We start from the raw sequence: 27,377 nt of genomic DNA, 5'->3' as shown, positions 1-27,377 counted from the left end.
CCCGGTAAGCATGCCTTCTATATCTTCATCTACTCTTGGATAAAAATGTTAACCAGCACAAGGTCTTGTTCTTTCATGGTTACATCAATCCATAAATATCCTGAAAGTCTGTCCAGGATCCCTGCGGGGCTGCCTGCCCAGCACGTCCTTCCCTGGGGTTTGCTACCCACTGACCCCTTTTCACACGGCGGCAGTGCACAGAGTGACTTTCTATTTTGACCCCACTATCTGGCCATGATGGGTACCTAAGCCAAACTGAGCCAGTGAATCCTGTCCTGTGAATTTTGGGTAAGGGGGAAGTCTTAGCAGTTTCTCCTTGGATGCTGGACTGTAGGACACGCTGACGTCAGCCGCATTTCCCACTCTATGGGGTAAAGGTGGGAAAACAAGACAGGTTGCAGAGAGAGAATAAGAGTCATGTAATGAGCCTTGTAGAATACTGACTGCAAGGCACTGACCTGAACATTTTACATATATTAATTCATTGAAACTTCACAACCTCTGAGGTAGGTTGATGTAGTTATTGTTATCATTATAATTATTCCCAGATGTAAAGACAAGAGCAGAAATGGAGCATGTCCAGGTGGCTTTCAAGCCTCTGGTTAGAATTGCTCTTGGAGGCTCCAGGTTCCTGCCTGTTGGCTAGGTCCTGTGGGACATTTGGGTCCTTCTACAGTGAATCTCTTTCTTACGCTTAAGCTAGTTCCAGTGGGTTTGTCATTTACAACCAAAATATTTCAAAATACAACCAAATAATATAGCAATCCAAACAATACTTAACAGCTAAAAATTAATATTACTAGAATTCAGGGTCTATTCTTCTCTCAAGTGCACAAAAAAATAGTAAAACATTTTTTGTCAAAGCCTTGGAAGAAATCTAATTACACCATATCCGTTACATTTCTTTGTTGCAATAGACTACACAAATGTAAGAACAACACATAGGTTTTCTTTGAAGATAGAACAGTAAAGTTAATTTGAACCTTTCAGTGCGTATAAGCTTATTAATTCATTCTTATGATAGAAACTAAAATATAGGAATAATTTGTGTTTATACTATGTTCAAAACAGAACTGATATTATCAAAGCAGAGTCTCAGGAAAAAGCAATTATTACTGGCATTAAGAAGGGAGGAATGATTTAGAAACTATTAGAACAACATAAGAAGTTTAAAGAAATTTTTGTGTCTTACGTTTTGTATTTTAAATGTACTGTCACCTTATTATCATAATCATTGATTAAAGGAATAAAGAGGAAGAAATACGAATAAAGAAAGGTGTTTGAATGAGTCCTCAAAACATCTAAGGCTTTTAGATGAATCATTTTCTTCCTCTTGCTTGTGCCTGCAGGTGTCATAAAAAACGGTACCCATCAAACCTACCTACTGCCAGCATTGTCATTTGTTTCCACAATGAAGAATTTAATGCCTTGTTTCGGACAGTGTCCAGTGTCATGACTCTCACCCCACAGCATATCCTTGAAGAAATTATTTTGGTAGATGACATGAGTGAATTTGGTAAGACAGGATGCTAATCATCTATCTAATCTACTTTGAAGGCAGCGCTATCTCTGTGGCACTTGAGTTATTTTATACAAAGAACATTTTTCGGTGGGTTTTGAGGCAGGCACTTTGGTGCACTCATGGCGATGTGAGAGCTGGTCCCTGTCCTTATGGAGTTGGGCTAATGGAACGGTTAGTGTTTCCATGAGACAAATGTAGGGGCAAGCTGGTCTTTAGAGGTCATGCATGACGTTCAAGAAATGATATCTAGCAAACTATTACATATAGGATAGATAAACAACAAGGTCCTACTGTATAGCACAGAAAACTATGTTCAATATCCTGTGATAAATCATAATGGAAAAGAATGTGTATACGTATAACTGAATCACTTTGCTGTACAGTAGAAATTAACACAACATTGTAAATCAACTATACTTCAATAAAGTAAATTTTTTTAAAAAGTGCTATCTGAACTGAGGTCTGAAGGCTGAGTTGGGCTTATATCGATGGAGAGGAAGGAAAAAGTATTTTAGGCAGAGGAAATGGCATTATAAAGGCCCAGAGGCAAGAGAAAACATAGTGAGTTTGGAATAGTTCTGTATTTGATGTAGATTATGTATGAGTATAGTGTTAGGAGGGAGGGGGTAGGCCTGAAACCAGAAACGTAAAAAGGCAGCCCCTCTTGAAGGCATTGTTTGAATTTTATTCGGAGAAAATGGGGAACGATTCCAAGGCTTAATGCAGGGAAATGACACAATCCACGTACTTTACATGAAAGAATTCTAATCATGCCAACTACACTTAATGGCTTATTTCTCCATGTTCACTGGTTTTAAAGAACTATGACACTAGAACAAAATCTGATTAACTCCATTTAGCATTTGAGATTAGCTGTCTATTTTACAACTTAGTTACAAACCTCAGGCAAGCCAAGAGGGCCCAGATTAAGGATAAGCTCTTTGAAGTCTGCAGGTTCCCTGTGAGGTGCATTTCTCATGGAAGCAATGTATCTGTATTGGATAAGTTTTCTACCTAACAGTTTACCTAATCCACCGTGAATCTGACCCACTATGGGCCAGGACAGAAAAAGAGGAGGAGAAACAGGAGGAAGAGGAACAGGCAGAGGAAGGAAAGAAGGTGTCCCGGGAGGTTCACCTCGGAGAAATAACTAGATGCGTCAACTCAAAAGTGAAAGGGAACTCAAGCTAATGTCAGCTACATTTAGGAGTTCCACTCATTGGCCAGGCACTATCACGTATGACATTATTTGTGTGAGAGCCACGCAGATCAGAGGGGTCCGGTACTGTTTATTTCTGGTCTTGTGCCTAGGAGGGGATGTGGAGGGACGGCCAGCTTCCTTATCTGACCGGTACCCTGAGCAACACATCTGGCCACGTGTGGGGCAGGAAGGCCCCAGTAAAGCCAAGAGCAGGGAGCCGGGTGGGATCTTTGCTGGACTGTGGAGTTCTAACTTCTCACCCAGAAGGACAAGGATCCTGCCATGGAGATGCAATTCCAGGATAACCAGGGAACCTCCCACAGCCTTTCAGATCTATGCCAGGAGTTCAGAGACATACTTGGTGGCTTCCTCAGATGTTCTTTAGGCATTAGAGGACTCACTGCTGATGGCTGAGGGATGGTTGGACTGCTGGACCGGACACTCTGCTTCTCCTCCTGGATCCACGGTCACCTGGTTGGTGGTCATTTCACCCACCCCACCAAGGAGCTTAGTCTTGGACCCACACAGAACCTCAAACAGGAAATGGGGTGTTCTCTGTCCTGATGAAGCTCAGGATTGATGTACCCCTGCTTTAATCCACAGCGATTTCATGTGGGCTCTAGGAGAACTTTCTTCAACTGTAGCTAGTCTTTTCTAGCTCATAGCAGTTGGTACTGCTGATAGAGTCCCTCAGCTTGGGATAGCAGGGGTCAGAGGCCCAGACACCTGCCCCCATTGAGTTAGTTACATGAGAGGCATGTCCAGAGCTGACCTGCTACTGTCCACCTTTCTCATAGTCCTGGTACCTCTCGACTACAAGCCAACGACATGACCATCTTCTGAAGGACCCGAACCCTCCACTTCATGGCAGCAGTGACCCCTGCCAGAACGGCCTCATTTACTCCTAGGTCTGCCACACAGAGTTCCTCTGGGTCCCGGATGTTTGGAGGGGTTTGCAGACATCTGAGCTGAGACGCTGCCCCTGCCCTGCAAGCAAAGCTGTGCGGCCTGCAGTCTGCCTCTGAGCAGGGCCCTGGCACTCTTCTTAAAGACAAGGAAAGAGATCCCTCCTTCTGACGAGACTACAGTGAACCTGCTTCTGTTGCGCCCCAGCCTCCTGATCCAGATTCCTAGGACTTAGGAGTTTAAACCTCTGAGGCATCTGTATCCATCTCACCAGAGACTTCATATTAACCTCCAAGTATTGAGTGACCGTTAGGTACCAGGCTCTGTGCTCGGTCGTGGATTTCTTCCTCTCACTTCAGACCTGCAAGGAATATGGTACGTCTGCCTTCTTACAGATGAGGAAACTGAGACTCGAGTGGTGTGATAACCTGCCTGGGAATTATTACAGAGTTAAGAGCACGATTGTTAATAATAAAGTCAAATTGCCCCAAAGAGTCATAACTCATGCTTTTTCTATTAAAATTTTAATAGTGATTTATTAAAATAGAGGTATTTCACTAGAAGCACAGAAGGATGTCTGCAGTTGATTTCAATGCTGAATCTCTTTTTGTTCACGTTTTGTTCACATTTTATGCATGTTCGTCTGATAAAATTTTCTTTTAAGGTTAGAACGTCTGTGGAATAGCATAGTTTTTAGGAATCAATCAAAATTGTGGGAAATTGGTTTAATTTCTGTACTTATAGTTTACAATTGTCAAGTGTTGACTTTTTTTCCAGGTGATTTGAAAGAGAAACTAGACTATCACCTGGAAATTTTTCGGGGAAAGATTAAATTAATAAGAAACAAAAAGAGAGAGGGGCTGATTCGAGCAAGGCTGATTGGAGCATCACGTGCTTCAGGTATGAACATGTCGTTGGGAACATGACCCTGTGTCTGCGTCACAGAGATCTTCCTGTCTGTATGGAAATCATCCTCATGGAGACCCTCCATGTCTCCATATATTTCAGCCATATGAGTCTTTAATCTTCTTTTGACTCTGAAAAGATTCTGCTTCAAAATGTTAATTCGTTATTTCAAATAGAGGATATTCTTTTGCAGGGGTCATAATGTCAGCCTCCTGTCGCGGGATGAGTTCCCCCAGGTACAAACTCTGGGATGGAGTTTTAAATACATGCAGGGAACCCACTGGGGCGCTCTTGGGAACCACGTAAGGGGAGCGGAAAGCAAGACTTTATGGGGAGAGTGGAACTGTGATGCAGCTGCCAACCCATGGGGAACGCTGAAGCTAGGAGGGTGTCAGTTCAGGGCCTCTGGCAAGCAGAGGCCAAGACGAAATGGGAGGCGTGTTTACGGAGAAATGTCTGTGAAGGATAAAGGGGAGAGGGAAAAGCGTGGACCAGAAGCTTCTGGCCTGACACCTGTGGAAAGAGAGGCAGGGAAAGAAAGGAAGGTTGCAAGCCCTTCAGTCTGCTGTGTGGCTCCCAGAAAGGCTCCCAGGGGCTGGTGGGGAGCCCCAGGGCAAAGACCGCCCATTGGAGGAGTCCTGCATGGGTGCCCCAGTGGCCCAGCTCTTGTTCATCCCCCGCCTGTGCCCCCCCACCTCAGTGTGCTTAGTGATTGGCTGGGAGCCCCCTGGGAGGGCATGGCCTTGGTGTGTATACTGCAGAAGATCCCAAAGCTTTGGAAGCTGTCAACCCCACTCCTCATGGCAGGTTCTCTTGAAGGGAGGTCTGAGCAGCACACTCAGGAGCGGTGCAGAGAGGTCCCACCTGGCCCAGGTAAGGGGACCAGAGAGGGACGAGGACACCCCCTGCCCCCCAGGGAGGAGGCATCACTTTGGACCAGGCAACCACATCCTCGCCAAGGGCAGTTCCTGGGGAGTGGACTGAGTCCCGAGGGGGATCCGAGCATTCTGACTTTCAAGCTTCCTGGAAACCCGAATGATCAGAGGGTTGTTTGCAGAATATTAAACTAGGACAAAAGGCGATGGGTAATGTTTAAGGGTCTTTCCTCAGGCCATGTGGCAGTCTGAGGAAATGTCTCTGTTCTTTAGCAAGGCTATTTCCTTACTGAGTAGAAGGCCAAATAAAAGCAAGATCTGATTCTTTTTTTCTATGTTGGCCTGATTGAGACCTTCTCTTATTTAACTACACAGATAATACGTATTAATTGTCCAAAACGCAATATAAACCACTAAAACTGCATGGCATGTATCTTTTCAGAACTTTGGTTTTATGCATTAATATACATATGTGTGTATGTATGTACACACATGTGCACACATACACACACATAGATTTAAGGATTTTTAAATATGTGGAATCGTACTATCTCTATTGTTCTGAGACTTACTCTTTTAATTTCAATTTAATGTTTTGGAACTTTTCCCATGACAATACTTGAGACTTACCTCAATTTTTTTTTTACTGCACTGTATGGTATTCCATATGGATTCCATAATGGATTGCCATAATTTGTTTAGCCATTTGTCATTTGGTGATCTTTACTTTTTACTATTTTACTCAAAAGAGAAGTTGTACCGGCAATTCTTGTACATATACCTTTGTGGAAATGAATGCTTATGCCTCTGGGATAAATTGCTAAAAGTGGAACTGCTGGGCAAAAGGGAATTCTTATTTTAAATTCTGATGGATACTGCCAAATTGTCCTTCAAAAGACGGCACCAGCTCACAGTTCCATCACAGGGTGTAAGAGGGCCCTCTCCCTGGAGCCTAGCCCACACTGGATTATTTGTTACCAATCATTCTAGTGTTTGCCAAATTTGGTCAAAAAACGGTATCCTTTATTTTCTTGGCATTTCCTCGATTACTAGCAGCGTGGAGTGTTTTTTCATATTTTTGTAGATTTTTAATAGATTTTTCTGTGAATTTGGTCTGTTCCTATCCTTTGTCAATTGTTTGATTGGGTTGTCCATTTGTTACTGATTCGGAGGTGCCTTTATGATAACGAATCCTGTATTATATACACCGAGAATATCACTCCCCAGTCTGTGGCTGACCTTCCATCTTTGTGGATAGTGTCTTATGTTGAACGGAAGTTCACCAAAAAACCCACTTCCTCTTGGTGGACACAGAGCTACCCTGGGCTTTCCTGACTTCCTTTCAGTAGGAATGGCATTGTGACTATATTTCAACCACATTTCCTGACCAAGGCTTGTAGGAAGTTGGTTTATCTGCCTCCACACTTTATTCCCCCTTCTGGCTGACTAGGGTGGAGCTGACTGCAGTGACTTTGAAGGGCATGGGTTGAAGATGGAAGAGATCCCATCAGCTTGTGTTCCTGAGTGACCCCGTGGAGGAGAGCTTCCTCTCAATCAGGAACCTGCCTTGGACTACTAAATGAGTAGAAATAAACTTTGACTGCATTTGAGCCATTACAAATTTTGGAGTTTTATTATACTAGCAACTAGCTTTAACTTAATAAAACAATCAGGACTTCCCTGGTGGCACAGTGGTTAAGAATCCGCCTGCCAATGCAGCGAACACAGGTTCGAGCCCTGGTCCAGGAAGATCCCACATTCCACGGAGCAACTAAGCCCATGCGCCACAACTACTGAAGCCCACGTGCCTAGAGCCCGTGCTCCACAACAAGAGAAGGCACTGCAATGAGAAGCCCGGACACCTCAACGAAGAGTAGCCCCCACTCGCCGCAACTAGAGAAAGCCCTCGTGCAGCAACGAAGACACAATGCAGGCAAAAAAAAAAATCAGATTTATCAATATTTTTCTTTATGATTTTTGTGTCTTGTTTAAGAGATTCTTCCTTATTCCATGATCATGACGATATTCTACATTTTTTTAAATTTTGCTTTTTTACGTTATATTATTAATCTACCTAGAATTGATGGTTCTGGGAATGGTGTAAGGTAAGAATCTAATGTCATTTATCCTTTATGGCTAACCAGTTGTCTCCATGCCATTCATTAAACAGTGCAGTCTTTCTTCATAGATTACAGTGCTACTTCTATCACTTACATCTGTATATTCCTGCATTTAATTCTGGCTTCTCTCTTCTCTCTATTATTGTATTTGTGTATTTCTTAGGCTAATCACACCCTCTCTTGATTAGGATAGCTTGACAAGACGTTTTTATAACTTGTAGGTCAAATATTTCCATGTCATTCTGCAAAATCGTCTTAACTTAGGATCATCCCATTAAGTTCCACAAAAAATCTATGGAGATTTTCACTGGAATTGTGTGGAGTTTATAGATTAAAATGGGAGAGAATTTATATCTTTTTAATGATGTCTTCCCATTCATGGACATTTATTCAGATCTACTTTTACATTCTTTCAATAATGTTTTGTCATTTTCTCCATGATACCATGTGCAAAGATTTATTCCTGTTTATCTTGGTTTCTTGTGTTTTTTAAATTGTGATTTGGGATCTTCCTGTTGCATTTTCTAATTACTGGTATATAGGAATGAGATACTAAAAAAAATTTTTTTTAAAAATATTTGACTGCATTGGGTCTTCGTTGCTGCACGCAGGCTTTCTCTAGCTGCAGCGAGCGGGGGCTATTCTTCATTGCGGTGCGCAGGCTTCTCATCGCGGTGGCTTCTCTTGTTCCAGAGCACGGCCTCTAGGTGCGCGGGCTTCAGTAGTTGTGGCACGCAGGCTCAGTAGTTGTGGTGCGCGGGCTCTAGAGCGCAGGCTCAGTAGTTGTGGCACACGGGCTTAGTTGCTCCTCGGCATGTGGGATCTTCCTGGACCAGGGCTCAAACCCGTGTCCCCTGCATTGGCAGGTGGATTCTTAACCACTGCACCACCAGGGAAGTCCCTCTCTTGAATTTTCTGTCAACAGAAAATAGACAATTTTCCCTCTTCCTCTCTAACATTGAATTGAAGTGGAGATAGTTGGTCATCCTTTCCTTATTCCTAACTTTAATGGGAACAATTCTAAATTTTCACTTAAATATTGTATTTACCGATATTAGTTTCCTGGGGCTGCCATAACAAAGTACCACAAACCAGCTGGTTTAAAATAAGAGAAATTTACTGCCTCGCAATTCTTGAGGCCAGAAGTCCAAAATCAAGGTGTCAGCAGGGCCGTGGTCTCTCTGAAAGCTGTAGGGGAGGGTCCTTCCTTGTTTCTCCCAGCTTTCGGTGGTGGCCGTCAATCGCTGGCTTGCAGCAGCATCCCTCCAGTCCCTGTCCCCTTGGCCACATGGCCTTCTCCCTGTGTGACTAAGGGCACCAGTCATACTGGATTAAGCACCCACCCTACTCTAGTAGTACCTCATTTTAACTAATTACATCTGCAACACCCTATTTCTAAATAAAATCACATTCTGAGACACTAGGGGTTCAGACTTGAATATGTCTTTTGGGGAGGTCTTAATTCAACCCGTAACACTGCCATAGAGTTGTGTTTTTTTAAGGAGAAGAAGTCTTATTAATTTTTTAGTTTAGAAAATTTCAAACCCACAGAGCACTTCTATACCCTCATCTAGATTCATTAGATGTTAATATCTTACAACACCCACTCCTTTTATACATAATCTCACTTCCTCTCCATCCCTTCCCCGCCCCCCACACACACACACAGCATCTATGTTCAAAATTAAGAGAGGCTGAGAATTTTCTTTTTTTTTTGCAGTACGCGGGCCTCTCACTGTTGTGGAACACAGGCTCCAGACGTGCAGGCTCAGCAGCCATGGCTCACGGGCCCAGCTGCTCCGCGGCATGTGGGATCTTCCCGGACCGGGGCACGAATCCGTGTCCCCTGCATTGGCAGGCGGACTCTCAACCACTGTGCCACCAGGGAAGCCCTTCTTTTTTTTTTTTGGTACTGTTTTCTTACATTGATACTTTGCTTTATTAGACTCATAGAATGAACTGTATGGTTTTTCCTCTTTTTCTTTTTTCTGAATATCTACATAAGACAGATTATGTAGATATTTGGAAAATTACATAAAATTGGCCTATAAACTATCCAGGCACTGGTATCATTTTTGGTTTCCTCTGTAATCCAGGTATTTTTTAAGTGAATTTTAAAGTTTCCAAACATAAGGGATTTTTTTATTTGTTTATTTGGCTGCACCGGGTCTTAGTTGCAGCACGCAGGATCTTCGTTGTGCATGTGGAGTTTTTAGTTGCGGCATGTGGGATCTCTTTTAGTTGCAGCATGTGGGATCTAGTTCCCTGACCAGGGGTCAAACCCGGGCCCCCTGCATTGGGAGCGCAGAGTCTTAGCCACTGGACTACCAGGAAGTCCCCAAACATAAGGGATTTTTCTAAATTGTCTTTTAATTGCTGATTACTAGCTTAAGTGTATCATGGTTAGAATTTCTGGTCTGTTGTTTTGTTGCGATCTCCTTTGTGTCTTAAAGCTGGGTCAGAGTTTCAAAACATCTATGTGTATTTGAAAAGAATAAATTTTCTCTTTTTGGCTGTAGGTTTTATATATATATAATTTTGTATTCTTATTCATCTAATTTGACTTGACATAAATAGTAATTTTGTCAGTGCTTGCTATATCTATCAGTCTATATTTGCTGCCCCCCACCCCCTGCCCTGTGATGTAGGCTGCCTAGGCTAGGCTTTGCTCCCGGATTAGAAACTGTGCGATCCTGGGATGTGGGCAGGTGAGGCAAGAGCTGGTGACCCGTCATGAATTATTCATGTATGCACTCCTCCAATCAAGGATTTATCTAGCACCTCCTATGTGCTGTCCATGAACATTTATTCTTTTTAAAAAATTTTTATCAACACTATTGAGATACAATTTACATAAAATAAAGTGTACCCATTGAACATGGGTAATCGGTTTTCATACGATGCTAACGTGTACTTGCAGGTTTAGAGTTGTGTTAGCTTCCCGAGGAGCTGATATTCGCATTCTCATGACGTCACTCTGTCTCTTGTAGAGGCTTCAGATTCGTTCGCCGCTATCTATTGCTCTGACCTCATCACTTATTCACCTCCCCTTCGTATTCACCTCCCCTTCGCTCTACCCCCGCGGCACTGACCTTCTTGCTGCTCCTCAAACATACCGACTATACTTCTATCTCAGAGGCTTTGCATGTGATTCTCCCCCGCTGGAATGTTGTTCTTCCAGACACCTGCGTGACCTGTTACTTCACTTCGTTCAGTTCTCTGTAAACACATGTCGCCTTATCAGAGAGGCCTTGAGAAATCACCCTGTACAAAACAGCAAGCCCCGGGCTTCCCTGGTGGCGCAGTGGTTGAGAGTCCGCCTGCCGACGCAGGGGACGCGGGTTCCACGGAGCGGCTGGGCCCGTGAGCCATGGCCGCTGAGCCTGCGCATCCAGAGCCTGTGCTCCGCAGCGGGAGAGGCCACAGCAGTGAGAGGCGCGCGTACCACAAAAAAAATAAATAAATAAAATAAATTTTAAAAAAATACAGCAAGCCCCTATTCCTCTCTGTCATCCTTCCTCTGATGAATTTTTTTTTTGGTAATATTCATGGCTATGTGTCTACTCAACTGTGTGGGTGCTGCTGCCCACGTGATGACTGAAGTTGCCCTTAAATTGCAGTAGCTGAGACTTCCCTGGCGGTCCAGTGGTTAAGACTCCACGCTTCCACTGCAAGGGGCACGGGTTCGCTCCCTGGTCGGGGAACTAAGATCCCACAAGCCATGGGGCAGCATAAACAAATAAGTAAATAAATAAATTGCAGTAGCTGAGACAGCTGTGATGAGCCGTGTGCTGTGCCCTCGGGCAGGAAGGAAAATGACAGCAACTGGGGGCATAATTCCATCAGGGAGAATTAGAAGGTGAGGGTTTTGCAAAGTGGAGACAAGGTGAGAAAGAGAAGCTATAATCAGATGGCCTGAATCTAAAGGAAAGGGGACTTTTTTTTGCGTGGGAGCAGAACTGTTATGGTTCAGAGGCAGCCATAAGTAGCTGGGAAATGCCGATGTTGCCCTGGACCCAAGGGTTCATGCAGTCAGGGAGGAAAAGGAGGAACTTTGTATCAGTAATGTTGCTGGGGAATTAGCATCTTCTAGGGAGAGTCCGGGCTTACATAAGGCAAGAAGGTCTGTAGGAGAATTTTGTGGAAAAAAAATTAGTGTAGGGAAATTCACTTTAAATAAGAGAACTGTGGAAAGGGTAAAAGGGTAGTCCACAGTGGAAGAAGAAGTTTGGGGGAATAAATACAGGGCAATCTGGGGGTGAGAATGGAGTATCTTCTACTGAATTGACCTGGATGGTCAGCAAGCAGCCAAGATGGCAGAAATGGGGTGTAGATTTCAACTGCCGTCCTAAAAGCAAAAGGTTAACAAAATCTAACACACCGTTGAGAGCTTACACTCCAGGCTGTGGGCAGAGGGTCAGAGAGATGTGCGTGATGGCTCCATCCACTGTAGTTGGCTTTGAAGATGGATGAAAGGGACCAAGGAATGTGCGTAGTTTCTAGAAGCTGGAAAAGGCTTCTCCCCTAGAGCCTCCGGAAAGGAGGCCAACCCCTTGATTTTTTAGCCCAGGGAGACCTATGTTGGACACCTGACCTACAGGACTGTAAGAGAATATATTTTTGTTGTTTTATGCCACTAAGTCTATGTAAAGAACACTAATATATCTAGAAAGAGACCCCTCTGCAGGTGCTTGGCCTTGAGTTGGAGGGTGGTAGTTACCTGACTTCCTGACAGTTCAGCTGCTTCTGGAATTGCAGCTGCTCAGGCTGACCGGGAAGCTTTGCAGGTGGGAGCAGAGGGGCCACATGGTTTTGGGTAAAGGGGCCCTTGAGCAGCTTCTCCAAAGGCAGCCGTGCAGAGGGCAGTGTCTGACTCTCCGCCACAAACATCCAAGGGAGGTGACACAGGGCAATACAAAGAGCACTGGTTTTCAAACCAGAGCCATGGTTTCAAGTTTGGTAGGTGCCAGTTACCAGCTACGGGATCTTGGGCAAGCCACTTCTCCGAGCCTCAGCTTCCCAATCCATGATATGGGAACAAAGATATCCAACTAATGTAATTGTTGGAATGATTGAATGAGGTAATTATGAACACTTTTTTTTAAGCATTAAGTATTAAACAAATACTTATTAGGAAGTGATTAGTATAAATAATTAAAATATTTAATTTACATGCTTCAAAATGGTAAAATACATAAAATAAAACTAGGAGAAATACAGAGCAAAAGTAATGAAAATATAGATCATTCACAGTGGAAAGTCTCTTGGAGATTTTAGAACTGACCAGCCTTATTTCCCAGTTAGAGAAGCTAATCTCCCTTACAGATCAGAGACTTGTCCCAGGTTACGTAATTCAGGACTCAAACCCACAAATTCTGGTTTCCATTGCAGTAAACAGTATCATCACACTACTGGGTCATGGAAACATAGCAAGCAAGCAAAAAAAAAAAAAGAGAAATTCAAATAGCCTAGTCACTTAATTGCTTTTTACAAAATCCAAATGGCTATGTTTAACAGATTTATAGTGTGAATGAAATGGAAATGTTTGGATATTGTACAAAAACTGATCAAACACTTAAGCACAAAGAGATTCTCTGTAAATTCCCCCAAACTAGATTTTGCACACCACATTCTTAAACATCAATACAAAAAAAAAAAAGAGAGAGAGAGCAGTAACATAATATGTAGGTTAATAAAAGTGAAAATATGTAAGACCTTAAAAATAATTGCTTTAGAGACCAAACTGAGAATATTTAAAATAAATATAATGAGTTATGTTTAAATGTAAAAATGTAGAAACTAAAGAAAAGCAGAAAATAAAATGAAATAAGAGGAGAAAAAGACCGAAAATATTGAGCGAGATTGATACAGCATTTGTTGTTTTTTAAAAATAGGGTAACAAACCTTGCAAAACCACAATCCCTAGAGAAATTGTGCAAATAGATTGCTACAGGAAAGCAGAAAGGAAGCTTCCACTCAGGGAAAGATGAAGAATATATCTCCCAACTTTTAACTTCAGTGAGTAATTCAGTTTTGAACATTCCACAAATATTTTTTTGGAAGGAAGTATGGGAAAGTTCCTTTATCAGGCAGATTGAACCTCATGCCCTTCGGTTATTTCAGATCCTAAGGAGAGAAGTTGGTTTAATCTGGGAAGACAGGGTTTTAGATAAGATTCAGATGATTATATGTAGGTTCTCTCTATAAACAATAAATAGAACAATCCTTTCTATAACTCCGGAGGCCAACAGAAGTCAAACAACTGCTCCACTTCCTGGCAATAAACTTAAATAAATATTTTGACATTCCCACAAAGTATTCTTGTGAGTGTGGGAAGCAGCCAGGAGGGACCCCAGTACCCCTTTGCTCTCATTAAAGCATGTATGTTTCCCCCAGAAAATGCCTTAGGATGAGTGAAAAATAATCAAGTTTCATTGAAATGTAGGGGCTAGGTAGCTTGTTCCCACATGCTTTGTAATTTAAATTAGTACTCAGAAAAACTCAATATTACTTTACATGTAGTATAATTTTTAATTATTTTGCAATTTATAATACTATATTTGTGGCCTTCCTGGGTCATTCAAATTGTCAAAGTTGAAAATATTTAAATCTTTAAATGCCAAGTGTACGTACGCTATATATGATAAAGAGGACACCGCAAGTTAGTATGGGAGAAAGGCATTTTTTGGGGTTTTGTTGTGGTTCTTTTTTAATGGCCCTCAAACAATTAGTTATTTGAGAAAAATTTTCATCTTCATTTTATACGAGACACCAAATGAATTCTAGCTGGATTAATAATTTTATTTTTAAAAGTCAAACCATTAAGTTGTTATAAGAGAAATTTTTAAACAGAAAAAGAAAACAGATTAATACTTACCCGTTCTACAAAGAAGAAATTTCAAAGCTTAAAACGAATGGACTTGGGGCTTCCCTGGTGGCGCAGTGGTTGAGAGTCCATCTGCCAATGCAGGGGACGCGGGTTCGTGCCCCGGTCCGGGAAGATCCCACATGCCGCGGAGCAGCTAGGCCCGTGAGCCATGGCCGCTGAGCCTGCGCGTCCAGAGCCTGTGCTCCGCAACGGGAGAGGCCACAACAGTGAGAGGCCCGCGTAAAGCAAACAAACAAACAAAAAAAACCCAATGGACTTAAAAGTTCTCATCACAAGAAAAAAAATTTTTTTGTAACTATATATAGCGACAGATTTTAACTAGACTTACTGTGGTGATCATTTTGAAATATATATACAAGTATCAAATCATTACATTGTACAACTGAAATTAATATAATATGTCAATTATACCTTTAAAAAAAAGGTAAAAACAGCTTACTACACAAAATGAAAAACTGTAAAAAATGATAAAATTAAATAACAATAGGCTGGGGAAATAGTATAACTAAGATAAAAAGTTAATATTCTTACAGTGTAAAATGTACATATCAAACCATTAAAAAAAAAAAAGACTCCCATACCTAAACGGTCAAAAGATATAAACATTTCATTTGCAAATGGCTAATCACCTGAAAAAAATTCAACCTCACCAGTAAATTTTTAAAAATTAACCAGATACTATTTGTTTATTGAGGTGAGATATATACTTAACATAAGATTGAAATGAACGGTTCAGGGATGTTTAGCATAGTCACAATGTTGTCCAACCAGCACCCCATGCAGTTCTGTAATATTTTCATCACCCCAGAAGAAAACCCCACACCCATTAAGCAGTTTCTTCCCATTTCCCCATATCCCAGCCCCTGGCAACCAACAATCTGCATCCTGCCTCTGGGTTTACTTTTCTGGATATTTCATATTAATGGAATCGTACCTTTTATGTCTGGCTCTTTCACTAGCATAATGTTTTTGAGATTCATCTACATGCGTCAGCACTTCATTTTTTTATGTCTGGTTAATATTCCATTGTATGCGTATATACAGTTTGTTTCTCCATTCATCTGTTGGTAGACATTTGGGCTGTTTCCTTCTTTGGGCTATTGTAAGGAGTAGTGCTGTGGACATGCGTGCACATGTATACATTTGAATTCTTTCTTTTTTTTATTTATTTAGTTTTTGGCTGCGTTGGGTCTTTGTTGCTGCGCATGGGCTTTCTCTAGTTGCGGCGAGTGGGGGCTACTTTTTTTTTTAACGTTTTTCTTGGAGTATAATTGCTTTACAATTGTGTGTTAGTTTCTGCTTTATAAGAAAGTGAATCAGTTATACATACACATATGTCCCAATATCTCTTCCCTCTTGCAACTACCTCCCTCCCACCCTCCCTATCCCACCCTTCTAGCTGGTCACAAAGCACAGAGCTGATTTCCCTGTGCTATGTGACTGCTTCCCACTAGCTATCTATTTTACATTTGGTAGTGTTTATACGTCTATATATACACTACCACTCTCTCACTTTGTCCCAGCTTACCCTTCCCCCTCCCCGTGTCCTCAGGTCTATTCTCTAGTAGGTCTGCGTTGTTATTCCCGTCGTGCCCCTAGGTTCTTCATGACCATTTTTTTTTTTTAAGATTCCATATATATGTGTTAGCATATGGTATTTGTTTTTCTCTTTCTGACTTACTTCACTCTGTATGACAGACTCTAGGTCCATCCACCTCACTACAAATAACCCAATTTCGTTTCTTTTTATGGCTGAGTAACATTCCATTGTATATATGTGCCACATATTCTTTATCCATTCATCTGTCGATGGACACTTAGGTTGCTTCCACCTCCTGGCTGTTGTAAATAGAGCTGCAGTGAACATTGTGGTACATGACTCTTTTTTTTTTTTTTTTTTGCGGTACGCGGGCCTCTCACTGCTGTGGCCTCTCCCGTCACGGAGCAACAGGCTCCGGACGCGCAGGCTCAACGGCCATGGCTCACGGGCGCAGCCGCCCTGCAGCATGTGGGATCTTCTCGGACCGGGGCACGAACCCGTGCCCCCTGCATCGGCAGGCGGACTCCCAACCACTGCGCCACCAGGGAAGCCCTGCACCACCAGGGAAGCCCTCTTTTTGAATTATGGTTTTCTCAAGGTATATGCCCAGTAGTGGGATTGCTGGGTCATATGGTAGTTCTATTTTTAGTTTTTTAAGGAACTTCCATACTGTTCTCCATAGTGGCTGTATCAATTTACATTCCCACCAACAGTGCAAGAGGGTTCCCTTTTCTCCACACCCTCTACAGCCTTTATTGTTTGTAGTTTTTTTTTTTTTTTTTGCAGTATGCGGGCCTCTCACTGTTGTGGCCTCTCCCGTTGCGGAGCACAGGCTCCGGAGGCGCAGGCTCAGCGGCCATGGCTCACGGGCCCAGCCTCTCTGCGGCATGTGGGATCTTCCCGGACCGGGGAAAGAACCCGTGTCCCCTGCATCAGCAGGCGGACTCTCAACCACTGCGCCACCAGGGAAACCCATGTTTGTAGATTTTTTGATGGGCCATTCTGACTGGTGTGCGATGATACCACATTGTCGTTTTGATTTGCCTTTCTCTAATGATTAATGATGTTGAGCATTCTTTCATGTGTTTGTTGGCAATCTGTATATCTTCTTTGGAGAAATGTCTATTTAGGTCTTCTGCCCATTTTTGGGTTGGGTTGTTTGTTTTTTGAATATTGAGCTCCATGAGCTGCTAGTAAATTTTGGAGATTCATCCTTTGTCAGTTGCTTCATTTGCAAATATTTTCTCCCATTCTGAGGGTTGTCTTTACATCTTGTTTATGGTTTCCTTTTCTGTGCAAAAGCTTTGAAGTTTCATTAGGTCCCATTTGTTTATTTTTGTTTTTATTTCCATTTCTCTAGGAGGTGGGTCAAAAAGGATCTTGCTGTGATTTATGTCATAGAGTGTTCTGCCTATGTTTTGATAGTGTCTGGCCTTACATTTAGGTCTTTAATCCATTTTGAGTTTATTTTTGTGTATGGTGTTAGGAAGTATTCTAATTTCATTCTTTTACATGTAACTATCCAGTTTTCCCAGCACCACTTATTGAAGAGGCAGTCTTTTCTCCATTGTATATTCTTGCTTCCTTTATCAAAAATAAGGTGACCATAGGTGTTTGGGGTTATCTCTGGACTTTCTATCCTGTTCCATTGATCTATATTTCTGTTTTTGTGCCAGGACCATACTGTCTTGATTACTGTAGCTTTGTAGTATAGTCTGAAGTCAGGAAGCCTGACTCCTCCAGCTCCGTTTTTCTTTCTCAAGATTGCTTTGGCTATTCAGGGTCTTTTGCATTTCCATACAAATTGTGAAATTTTTGTTCTAGTTCTGTGAAAAATGCCAGTGGTAGTTTGATAGGGACTGCATTGAATCTGTAGATTGCTTTGGGTAGTATAGTCATTTTCACAATGTTGATTCTTCCAATCCAAGAACATGGTATATCTCTCCATCTATTTGTATCATCTTTAATTTCTTTCATCAGTGTCCTACAGTTTTCTGCATACAGGTCTTTTGTCTCCCTAGGTAGGTTTATTCCTATGTATTTTATTTTTTTTGTTGCAATGGTAAATGGGAGTGTTTTCTTAATTTCACTTTCAGATTTTTCATCATTAGTGTATAGGAATGCAAGAGATTTCTGTGCATTAATTTTGTATCCTGCTACTTTATCAAATTCATTGATTAGCTCTAGTAGTTTTCTGGTAGCATCTTTAGGTTTCTCTATGTATAGTATCACGTCATCTGCAAACAGTGACAGTTTTACTTCTTCTTTTCCGATTTGGATTCCTTTTATTTCTTTTTCTTCTCTGATTGCTGTGGCTAAAACTTCCAAAACTATGTTGAATAATAGTGGTGAGAGTGGGCAACCTTGTCTTGTTTCTGGTCTTAGTGGAAATGGTTTCAGTTTTTCACCATTGAGAATAATGTTGGCTGTGGGTTTGTCATATATGGCCTTTATTATGTTGAGGTAAGTTCCCTCTATGCCTACTTTCTGGAGGGTTTTTATCGTAAATGGGTGTTGAACTTTGTCGAAAGCTTTCTCTGCATCTATTGAGATGATCATATGGTTTTTCTCCTTCGATTTGTTAATATGGTGTATCACATTGATTGATTTGCATATATTGAAGAATCCTTGCATTCCTGGGATAAACCCCACTTAACGATGTTGTGTGATCCTTTTAATGTGCTGCTGGATTCTGTTTGCTAGTATTTTGTTGAGGATTTTTGCATCTATGTTCATCAGTGATATTGGTCTGTAGTTTTCTTTTTTTCTGACATCTTCGTCTGGTTTTGGTATCAGGGTGATGGTGGCCTCGTAGAATGAGTTTGGGAGTGTTCCTCCCTCTGCTATATTTTGGAAGCATTTGAGAAGGATAGGTGTTAACTCTTCTCTAAATGTTTGATAGAATTCACCTGTGAAGCCATCTGGTCCTGGGCTTTTGTTTGTTGGAAGATTTTTAATCACAGTTTCAATTTCAGTGCTTGTGATTGGTCTGTTCATATTTTCTATTTCTTCCTGGTTCCGTCTCAGAAGGTTATGCATTTCTAAGAATTTGTCCATTTCTTCCAGGTTGTCCATTTTATTGGCATAGAGTTGCTTGTAGTAATCTCTCATGATCCTTTGTATTTCTGCAGCGTCAGTTATTACTTCCCCTTTTTCATTTCTAATTCTATTGATTTGAGTCTTCCCCCTTTTTTTCTTGATGAGTCTGGCTAATGGTTTATCAATTTTGTTTATCTTCTCAAAGAACCAGCTTTTAGTTTTATTGATCTTTGCTATTGTTTCCTTCATTTCTTTTTCATTTATTTCTCATCTGATCTTTATGATTTCTTTCCTTCTCCTAACTTTGGGAGTTTTTTGTTCTTCTTTCTCTAATTGCTTTAGGTGTAGGGTTAGGTTGTTTCTTTGAGATGTTTCTTGTTTCTTAAGGTAGGATTGTATTGCTATAAACTTCCCTCTTAGAACTGCTTTTGCTGCATCCCATAGGTTTTTTTTTTGTTTTGTTTTGTTTTTTGCATTACGCGGGCCTCTCACTGTTGTGGCCTCTCCCGTTGCGGAGCACAGGCTCCAGACGCGCAGGCTCAGTGGCCGTGGCTCACGGGCCCAGCTGCTCTGCGGCATGTGGGATCTTCCCAGACCGGGGCACGAACCCGTGTCCCCTGCATCGGCAGGCAGACTCTCAACCACTGCGCCACCAGGGAAGCCCATCCCATAGGTTTTGGGTCGTCGTGTTATCATTGTCATTTGTTTCTAGGTATTTTTTGATTTCCTCTTTGATTTCTTCAGTGATCTCTTGGTTATTAAGTAGTGTATTGTTTAGCTTCCATGTGTTTGTATTTTTCACAGATTTTTTTCCTGCAATTGATATCTAGTCTCACAGCGTTGTGGTCAGAAAAGATACTTGATACGATTTCAATTTTCTTAAATTTACCAAGGCTTGACTTGTGACCCAAGATATGATCTATCCTGGAGAATGTTCCATGAGCACTTGAGAAGAAAGTGTATTCTGTTGTTTTGGGATGGAATGTCCTATAAATATCTATTAAGTCCATCTTGTTTAATGTATCATTTAAAGCTTGCGTTTCCTTATTTATTTTCATTTTGGATGATCTGTCCGTTGGTTAAAGTGGGGTGTTAAAGTCCCCCACTATGACTGTGTTACTGTCGATTTCCCCTTTTATGGCTGTTAGCATTTGCCTTATGTATTGAGATGCTCCTATGTTGGGTTCGTAAATATTTACAATTGTTATGTCTTCTTCTTGGATTGTTCCCTTGATCATTCTGTAATGTCCTTCTTTGTCTCTTATAATAGTCTTTATTTTAAAGTCTATTTTATCTGATATGAGAATTGCTACTCCAGCTTTCTTTTAAGTTCTATTTGCATGGAATATCTTTTTCCATCTCCTCACTTTCAGTCTGTATGTGTCCCTAGGTCTGAAGTGGGTCTCTTGTAGACAGCATATATACGGGTCTTGTTTTTGTATCCATCCAGCCAGTCTATGTCTTTTGGTTGGGGCATTTAATCCATTTACTTTTAAGGTAATTATCGACATGTATATTCCTATTACCATTTTCTTAATTGTTTTCGGTTTGTTACTGTAGGTCTTTTCCTTCTCTTGTGTTCCTGCCTAGAGAAGTTCCTTTAGCATTTGTTGTAAAGCTGGTTTGGTGGTGCTGAATTCTCTTAGCTTTTGATTGTCTGTAAAGCTTTTAATTTCTCTGTCAAATCTGAATGAGATCCTTGCTGGGTAGAGTAATCTTGGTTGTAGGTTTTTCTGTTTCATCACTTTAAATATGTCCTGCCACTCCCTTCTGGCTTGCAGAGTTTCTGCTGAAAGATCAGCTGTTAACCTTATGGGGATTCCCTTGTATGTTACTTGTTGTTTTTCCCTTGCTGCTTTTCATATTTTTTCTTTGTATTTAATTTTTGATAGTTTCATTAATATGTGTCTTGGCGTGTTTCTCCTTGGTTTTATCCTGTATGGGACTCCCTGTGCTTCCTGGACTTGATTAACTATTTCCTTACTCATATTAGGGAAGTTTTCAACTATAATCTCTTCAAATATTTTCTCAGTCCCTCTCTTTTTCTCCTCTTCTTCTGGGACCTCTATAATTTGAATGTTGGTTCAGCATTTAATATTGTCCCAGAGATCTCTAAGACTGTCCTCAATTCTTTTCATTCTTTTTTCTTTATTCTGCTCTGCAGTAGTCATTTCCACTATTTTATCTTCCTGGTCACATATCCATTCTTCTGCCTCAGTTATTCTGCTATTGATTCCTTCTAGAGAATTTTTAATTTCATTTATTGTGTTGTTCATCATTGTTTGTTTGCTCTTTAGTTCTTCTAGGTCCTTGTTAAACGTTTCTTGTATTTTCTCCGTTCTATTTCCAAGATTTTGTATCATCTTTACTATCATTATTCTGAATTGTTTTTCCGGTAGACTGCCTATTTCCTCTTCATTTGTTAGGTCTGGTGGGTTTTTACCTTGTTCCTTCATCTGCTGTGTGTTTCTTTGTCTTCTCATTTTGCTTATCTTACTGTGTTTGGGGTCTCCTTTTCACAGCCTGCAGGTTCGTAGTTCCCGTTGTTTGTGGTGTCTGCCCCCAGTGGCTAAGCTTGGTTCAGTGGGTTGTGTAGGCTTCCTGGTGGAAGGGACTAGTGCCTGTGTTCTGGTGGATGAGGCTGGAAATTGTCTTTCTGGTGGGCAGGTCCACGTCTGGTGGTGTGTTTTGGGGTGTCTGTGAACTTATTATGATTTTAGGTAGCCTCTCTGCTAATGGGTGGCATTGTGTTCCTATCTTGCTAGTTGTTTGGCATAGGGTGTCCAGCACTATAGCTTGCTGGTCGTTGAGTGGAGATGGGTCTTGGCATTGAGATGGAGATCTCTGGGATATTTTTCCGTTTGATATTACGTGGAGCTGGGAGGTCTCTTGTGGACCAGTGTCCTGAAGTTGGCTCTCCCACCTCAGAGGCACAGCTCTGACGCCTGGCTGGAGCACCAAGAGCCTTTCATCCACACGGCTCAGAATAAAAGGGAGAACAAAAGAAAGAAAGAAAAAGATTTTTTTTAAAAGTTTTTAAAATAAAAAACAAAAAATAATTAGTAAAAAAATTTTTTCAAGTAATTAAAAAGAAAGAAAGAAAAACCAAACCAAAAAACAAATCCACCAATGATAACAAGCACTGAAAACTATACTAAAAAAAGAAAACGGACAGACAGAACCCTAGGACAAATGGTAAAAGCAAAGCTATACAGACAAAATCACACATAGAAGCATACACATACATACTCACAAAAAGAGGAAAAGGGGAAAAAATAATATATCTTGCTCCCAAAGTCCACCCCCTCAATTTGGGATGATTCGTTGTCTATTCAGGTATTCCACAGATGCAGGTTCATCAAGTTGATTGTGGAGATTTAATCCGCTGCTCCTGAGGCTGCTGGGAGAGATTTCCCTTTCTCTTCTTTGTTCTCATAGCTCACAGGGGCTCAGCTTTGGATTTGGCCCCGCCTCTGCGTGTAGGTCGCTGGAGGGCGTCTGTTTTTTGCTCAGACAGGACGGGGTTAAAGGAGCCGCTGATTCGGGGGCTCTGGCTCACTCAGGCCGGGGGGTAGGGAGGGGCACGGCGGGCGGGGCGGGCCTGCGGCGGCAGAGGCCGGCGTGACGTTGCAGCAGCCTGAGGCGCGCCGTGCGTTCTCCCGGGGAAGTTGTCCCTGGATCCCGGGACCCTGGCAGTGGCGGGCTGCACAGGCTCCCCGGAAGCAGGGTGTGGATAGCGACCTGTGCTCGCACACAGGCTTCTTGGTGGCGTCAGCAGCGGCCTTAGCGTCTCATGCCCGTCTCTGGGGTCCACGCTTTTAGCCGCGGCTCGCGCCCGTCTCTGGAGCTCCTTTAAGCGGCGCTCTGAATCCCCTCTCCTCGCGCACCAGGAAACAAAGAGGCAAGAAAAAGTCTCTTGCTTCTTCGGCAGGTCTGGACCTTTTCCCAGACTCCCTCCCGCCCAGCCGTGGCGCACTAACCCCTTCAGGCTGTGTTCACGCTGCCAACCCCAGCCCTCTCCCTGGGATCCGACTGAAGCCGGCACCTGAGCAGACAAGCCTTTCGGGCTGGTGAGTGCTGGCCGGCACCGATCCTCTGTGCGGGAATCTCTCCGCTTTGCCCTCTGCACCCCTATCACTACACTCTCCTCCGTGGCTCCGAACCTTCCGCGGGGGCTACTCTTCATTGTGGTGCGTGGGCTTCTCATGGTGGTGGCTTCTTTTGTTGCGGAGCGCAGGCTCTAGGCACGTGGGCTGCGGGCTCAGTAGTTGTGGCACACGGGCTTAGTTGCTCTGTGGCATGTGGGATCTTCCTGGACCAGGGCTCAAACCCGTGTCCCGTGCATTGGCAGGCGGATTCTTAACCACTGTGCCACCAGGGAAGTCCCTGAATTCTTTTTAATATGTGCCTATTAGTGGAATTTCTGTGTCACATGGTACTTCTTCTAAACTTTTTGAGGAGCTGCCACACTGTTTTCCGCAGCAGCTGAACCATTTACATTCCCACCAGCAACGTATGAGAGTTCCAATTTTTCCACATCCTCACCAACACTTGTTATTTTCTGTCTTTTTGGTCTTGTTTTAACTCCAGCCATCCTGGTAGATATGAAGTGGTACCTCACTGCGTTTTTAATTTGCATTTCCTTAATGACCAGTGATGTTGGGCATCCTTTCTTGTGCTTGTTGGCCATTTATATATCTTCTTTGGAGAAGCAGATGGTATTTTTTCACCTATCAAATTAGCCGACATGATTTTAAAATGTTTGTGTTATGTAATATTATAGAAGCTATTTTAAGTGAAAAATGCAAAGTGTTAATTGAACAGTGTGTGTGCTGCCAACAGTAAAAAAAAAAAAAAAAAACTATATATGTTTAAAAATGGGGCTCTTTTTAGCTCAGTGTTGGTTGAGGCAGGAAGACAACAGATGTTATATTCCAAAGTGAGTTGTCGGACACAGTACCATAAAGAAATTTCAAAATAGATATCTGAGAAGCAAACTCAGCTACACTGAATCAGATCGTTAGAATTAGAGATGATTTTTAGAGAAAGCTGCTTGCTAAATCCTGGTTAGAGGAACTTGATGTGAATTTCCTGTGTTGGGGGCTCAGCACATCCTCAGACATCAGTACAACAAAACCAGAAACCTATTGGGGGTGAAGAGAAATGAACGGATGTTGGCTTCTCACCTGAGAATCAAAAGGGCAGAAGAAGGGCTGTGGCTAGCTACGGAACCAAGGACTTTTGCTGCAGTGTTAGTATCTGTTCTGATGGCAGAGTTTGCTCAGGCAATGGATGTTTGGGTAAGAGAGCAATAAAGATCATCTTAGATCATGTCCAATGGGGCTATCTAGAAGGATGGACAGATCTCAGCAGAGGAGAAGCTAGAGGTAGAACACAGGACCCTAAGTTGCTGAGGTGGGAGTCTAGACCACCCGGATAGAATGCATTTGCCCAGTTTATGGGAACTGCAGATAAGAGACTACCAAGGATGGGAAGGGGGGTGGTCCTCAAAATCACCGTGCAGCCACACCGTAATAGAAGGAGTCAGCTCAGAGCACCCTGCTCGTTCACCAAGAAAGAACTTCCCTGCCCCATTCACTTGTCTCTTACCCTCCTTTGGCTTTAGTGAGGTCTGAAACCACAGAGGGTAAGCTGGGGAAGGAGACCAGTAAGGAAGAGCTAAGAAGATTTAATGCAAAGGAAAGTGACCCTCCCACAGGGCCACCTGGTTGGGGGTGGGTTCTGCATGCAGGCAGGGAAGCTTCGATTGTAACAGGGGCCTGAAAATTCTAATTGCTGAATTGAGACTGTTTTCAACTTCCGCTGTCTAATAAGACTTCCAATTAACCTAAGAGAGCAGAGAAGTCTTGGGGCCTGCTCTGTTTTGTAACCAGTGACAGGGAATGGACCAGTCCTCCCTATAGATTTATTTATTTATTTACTTATTTACTTATTTATTTATGGCTGAGTTGGGTCTTCGTTGCTGTGCGTGGGCTTTTTTCTAGTTGTGGCGAGTGGAGGCTACTCTTCGTTGCGGTGCGCAGGCTTCTCATTGCAGTGGCTTCTCTTGTTGCGGAGCGCAGGCTCTAGGCATGCGGGCTTCAGTAGTTGTGGCTCGAGGGATCTAGAGCGCAGGCTCAGTAGTTGTGGCGCACTGGCTTAGGTGCTCCACGGCATGTGGGATCTTCCCAGACTGGGGCACAAACCCGTGTCCGCTGCATCGGCAGGTGGACTCTCAACCACTGCGCCACCAGGGAAGCCCTTCATGGTATCTATTTAACCACAAAAGTTTCTAGTTTTGATGAAGTCCAGTTTACCTGTTTGTTTGTTTTTTCTTCTGTTGCTTGTATTTTCGGTGTCATACCTAAGAAACCATTACCTAACTCAAGGGTCGTAAAATGTATGCCTGTTTTCTTCTAAGAGTTTTATAGTTTTAGCTCTTACCTTTTGAGGTCTGTTATCCATTTGACTTAATATTTGTGTTTGGTATGAGATAGGGGGTCCAACTTCATTCTTTTCATGCAGATATCCAGTTGTCTCAGGATATTTATTGAAAAAAATGATTCCCAATTGAGTTGTCTTGGTACCCTTTTCAGAAATCAATTGACAATAGATGCTTCATTTATTCTGCACCATTAATTCTATACCTTTGGTCTATAAGTATCTTATGCCAATATTATATTGTTTTGATTATTGTAGCCTTTTAGTAGGTTTTGACAGCAGGAAATCCTTCAACTTTGTTCTTCTTTATCAAGATTGTTTTAGCTAATTTGGATCCCTTGCCTTTCCATATGAATTTTAGGATCAATTTCTGTAAAAAGAGCCAGTGGGATTTTGATAAGGATTGAATTGCATCTGTAGATTGATTTGGGAGATTATAAAACATTTTAATAATACTAAGTCTTCTGATCTAAATATAGGATGTTTTCATACGTTCCTATGATTTTATGTTGGCTACAAGAAAAAGTCTAACCTCTGCACCTGAGTTTTGAGGTCCCTTCCAATTTGAGACCACCTAATATATTTTAACACACATATTCTTTATTTTGGCCATGCCAGGTTTTCCCATGTTCTCAAAGCAGAATAGACCCTCACTAAAGCTCGAATTCAAGAGGAAAAGTAATTATGCATCTTTGCATCCCAAGCACCAAACTAAATACCAAGGAAGGTTTCCTTGCAGTAAACATTTGCGACATTGGGTTGATCAATCTAGGCTGAGATAAAATGACATTTTAAAATTGAAGGTCAGCTCAGTTCCATCTGCTTCTTTAGAATCTTCCCCAGACTCCTCTCTAACCCACAGTTCACCAGCTTCTTCTGAGTATCTGTGGCACATGATGTCCTGCATTTTTGATACAATATAAAATATGTGTTTCTTGTCTCCTGCCAGTGAAGCTGAAAGCACCTTAATAGCCAAACACATAGTAAATGCTGGACAAATGCTTGTCGCCTTGATTTAGGTGTTTCCTACACATGCACTAACACTCGCCTGTTCTTGCCTCCCCAGGGGATGTTCTGGTGTTCCTGGATAGCCACTGCGAAGTGAATAAAGTATGGCTGGAGCCCTTGCTGAATGCCATTGCCAAGGACCCCCGAATGGTGGTGTGTCCACTGATAGATGTCATTGATTATGTGACCCTGGAATACCAGCCCTCTCCTGTTGTCAGGGGAGCTTTCAACTGGTATCTGCAATTTAAATGGGATCATGTTTTCTCTTATGAGATGGATGGACCAGAAGGGCCTACTAGACCTATCCGGTGAGATTTCTTCTGGTAATGGAAAAATAGCATGTAGGTATTGGGAGCAGGGGGAAGCTTTCAGAGATTATGACTTTGATTTCATGAGCTTAATGAAGAGAAATATTTTATTATTTATCTTGTTTCTAAAAGTCTGTAATAATAGAATGTGGTAGGTTTTGTTTCTTTAAGTTTCGCTCACTGGAAATGAGCATCTCACCCCAGTTCGGAATACCACCATGGTTAGTATCCCTCTGATTTCAGAGGTCCAGCTTTAAAATGTGGACTTGGTTCTCAGGAACAAGTTGCATGTTTATCAATGATCAAAATACTAGCACTGGGCTTCCCTGGTGGCGCAGTGGTTGAGGGTCTGCCTGCCGACGCAGGGGACATGGGTTCGTGCCCTGGTCCGGGAGGATCCCGCATGCCGCGGAGCGGCTGGGCCCGTGAGCCTATGGCCCCTGAGCCTGCGCGTCCGGAGCCTGTGCTCCACAACGGGAGAGGCCACAACAGTGAGAGGCCTGCGTATTGCAAAAAAAGAAAAAATAAAAATACTAGCACTGTGGATAGCCTAGAAAAAGTCGATGTCTTTGCCAAATTCATGTATAAAATATTTATCCAAGTGCTTCCATCTGTAATTTTA

The 27,377-nt window shown here is 42.3% G+C and overlaps 1 protein-coding gene across 2 annotated transcripts in view; it reads left to right on the top strand.

Annotated features, from left to right (window-relative positions):
* GALNTL5 (polypeptide N-acetylgalactosaminyltransferase like 5) overlaps positions 1–27,377 on the top strand; it is a 67,878-nt gene that overhangs the window by 13,403 nt on the left and 27,098 nt on the right. For both annotated transcript variants that reach the window (XR_016394241.1, XM_022577324.3), the window contains exons 3-5: positions 1,350–1,516; positions 4,407–4,529; positions 26,506–26,755. Coding sequence is in view for 1 of the 2 variants with exons in the window: in XM_022577324.3 (XP_022433032.2) it covers positions 1,350–1,516; positions 4,407–4,529; positions 26,506–26,755 (540 nt within the window). In the remaining variant the exon portion in view is untranslated. The remainder of the gene's footprint in view (positions 1–1,349; positions 1,517–4,406; positions 4,530–26,505; positions 26,756–27,377) is intronic.

This window comes from Delphinapterus leucas, chromosome 9, assembly GCF_059928025.1.
Source record: "Delphinapterus leucas isolate spDelLeu-1000000601 "Yukka" chromosome 9, BTC_Dleu_Yukka2, whole genome shotgun sequence".
Lineage (NCBI taxonomy): Eukaryota > Metazoa > Chordata > Mammalia > Artiodactyla > Monodontidae > Delphinapterus > Delphinapterus leucas.
This window is presented reverse-complemented; position numbering and strand designations above follow the sequence as displayed.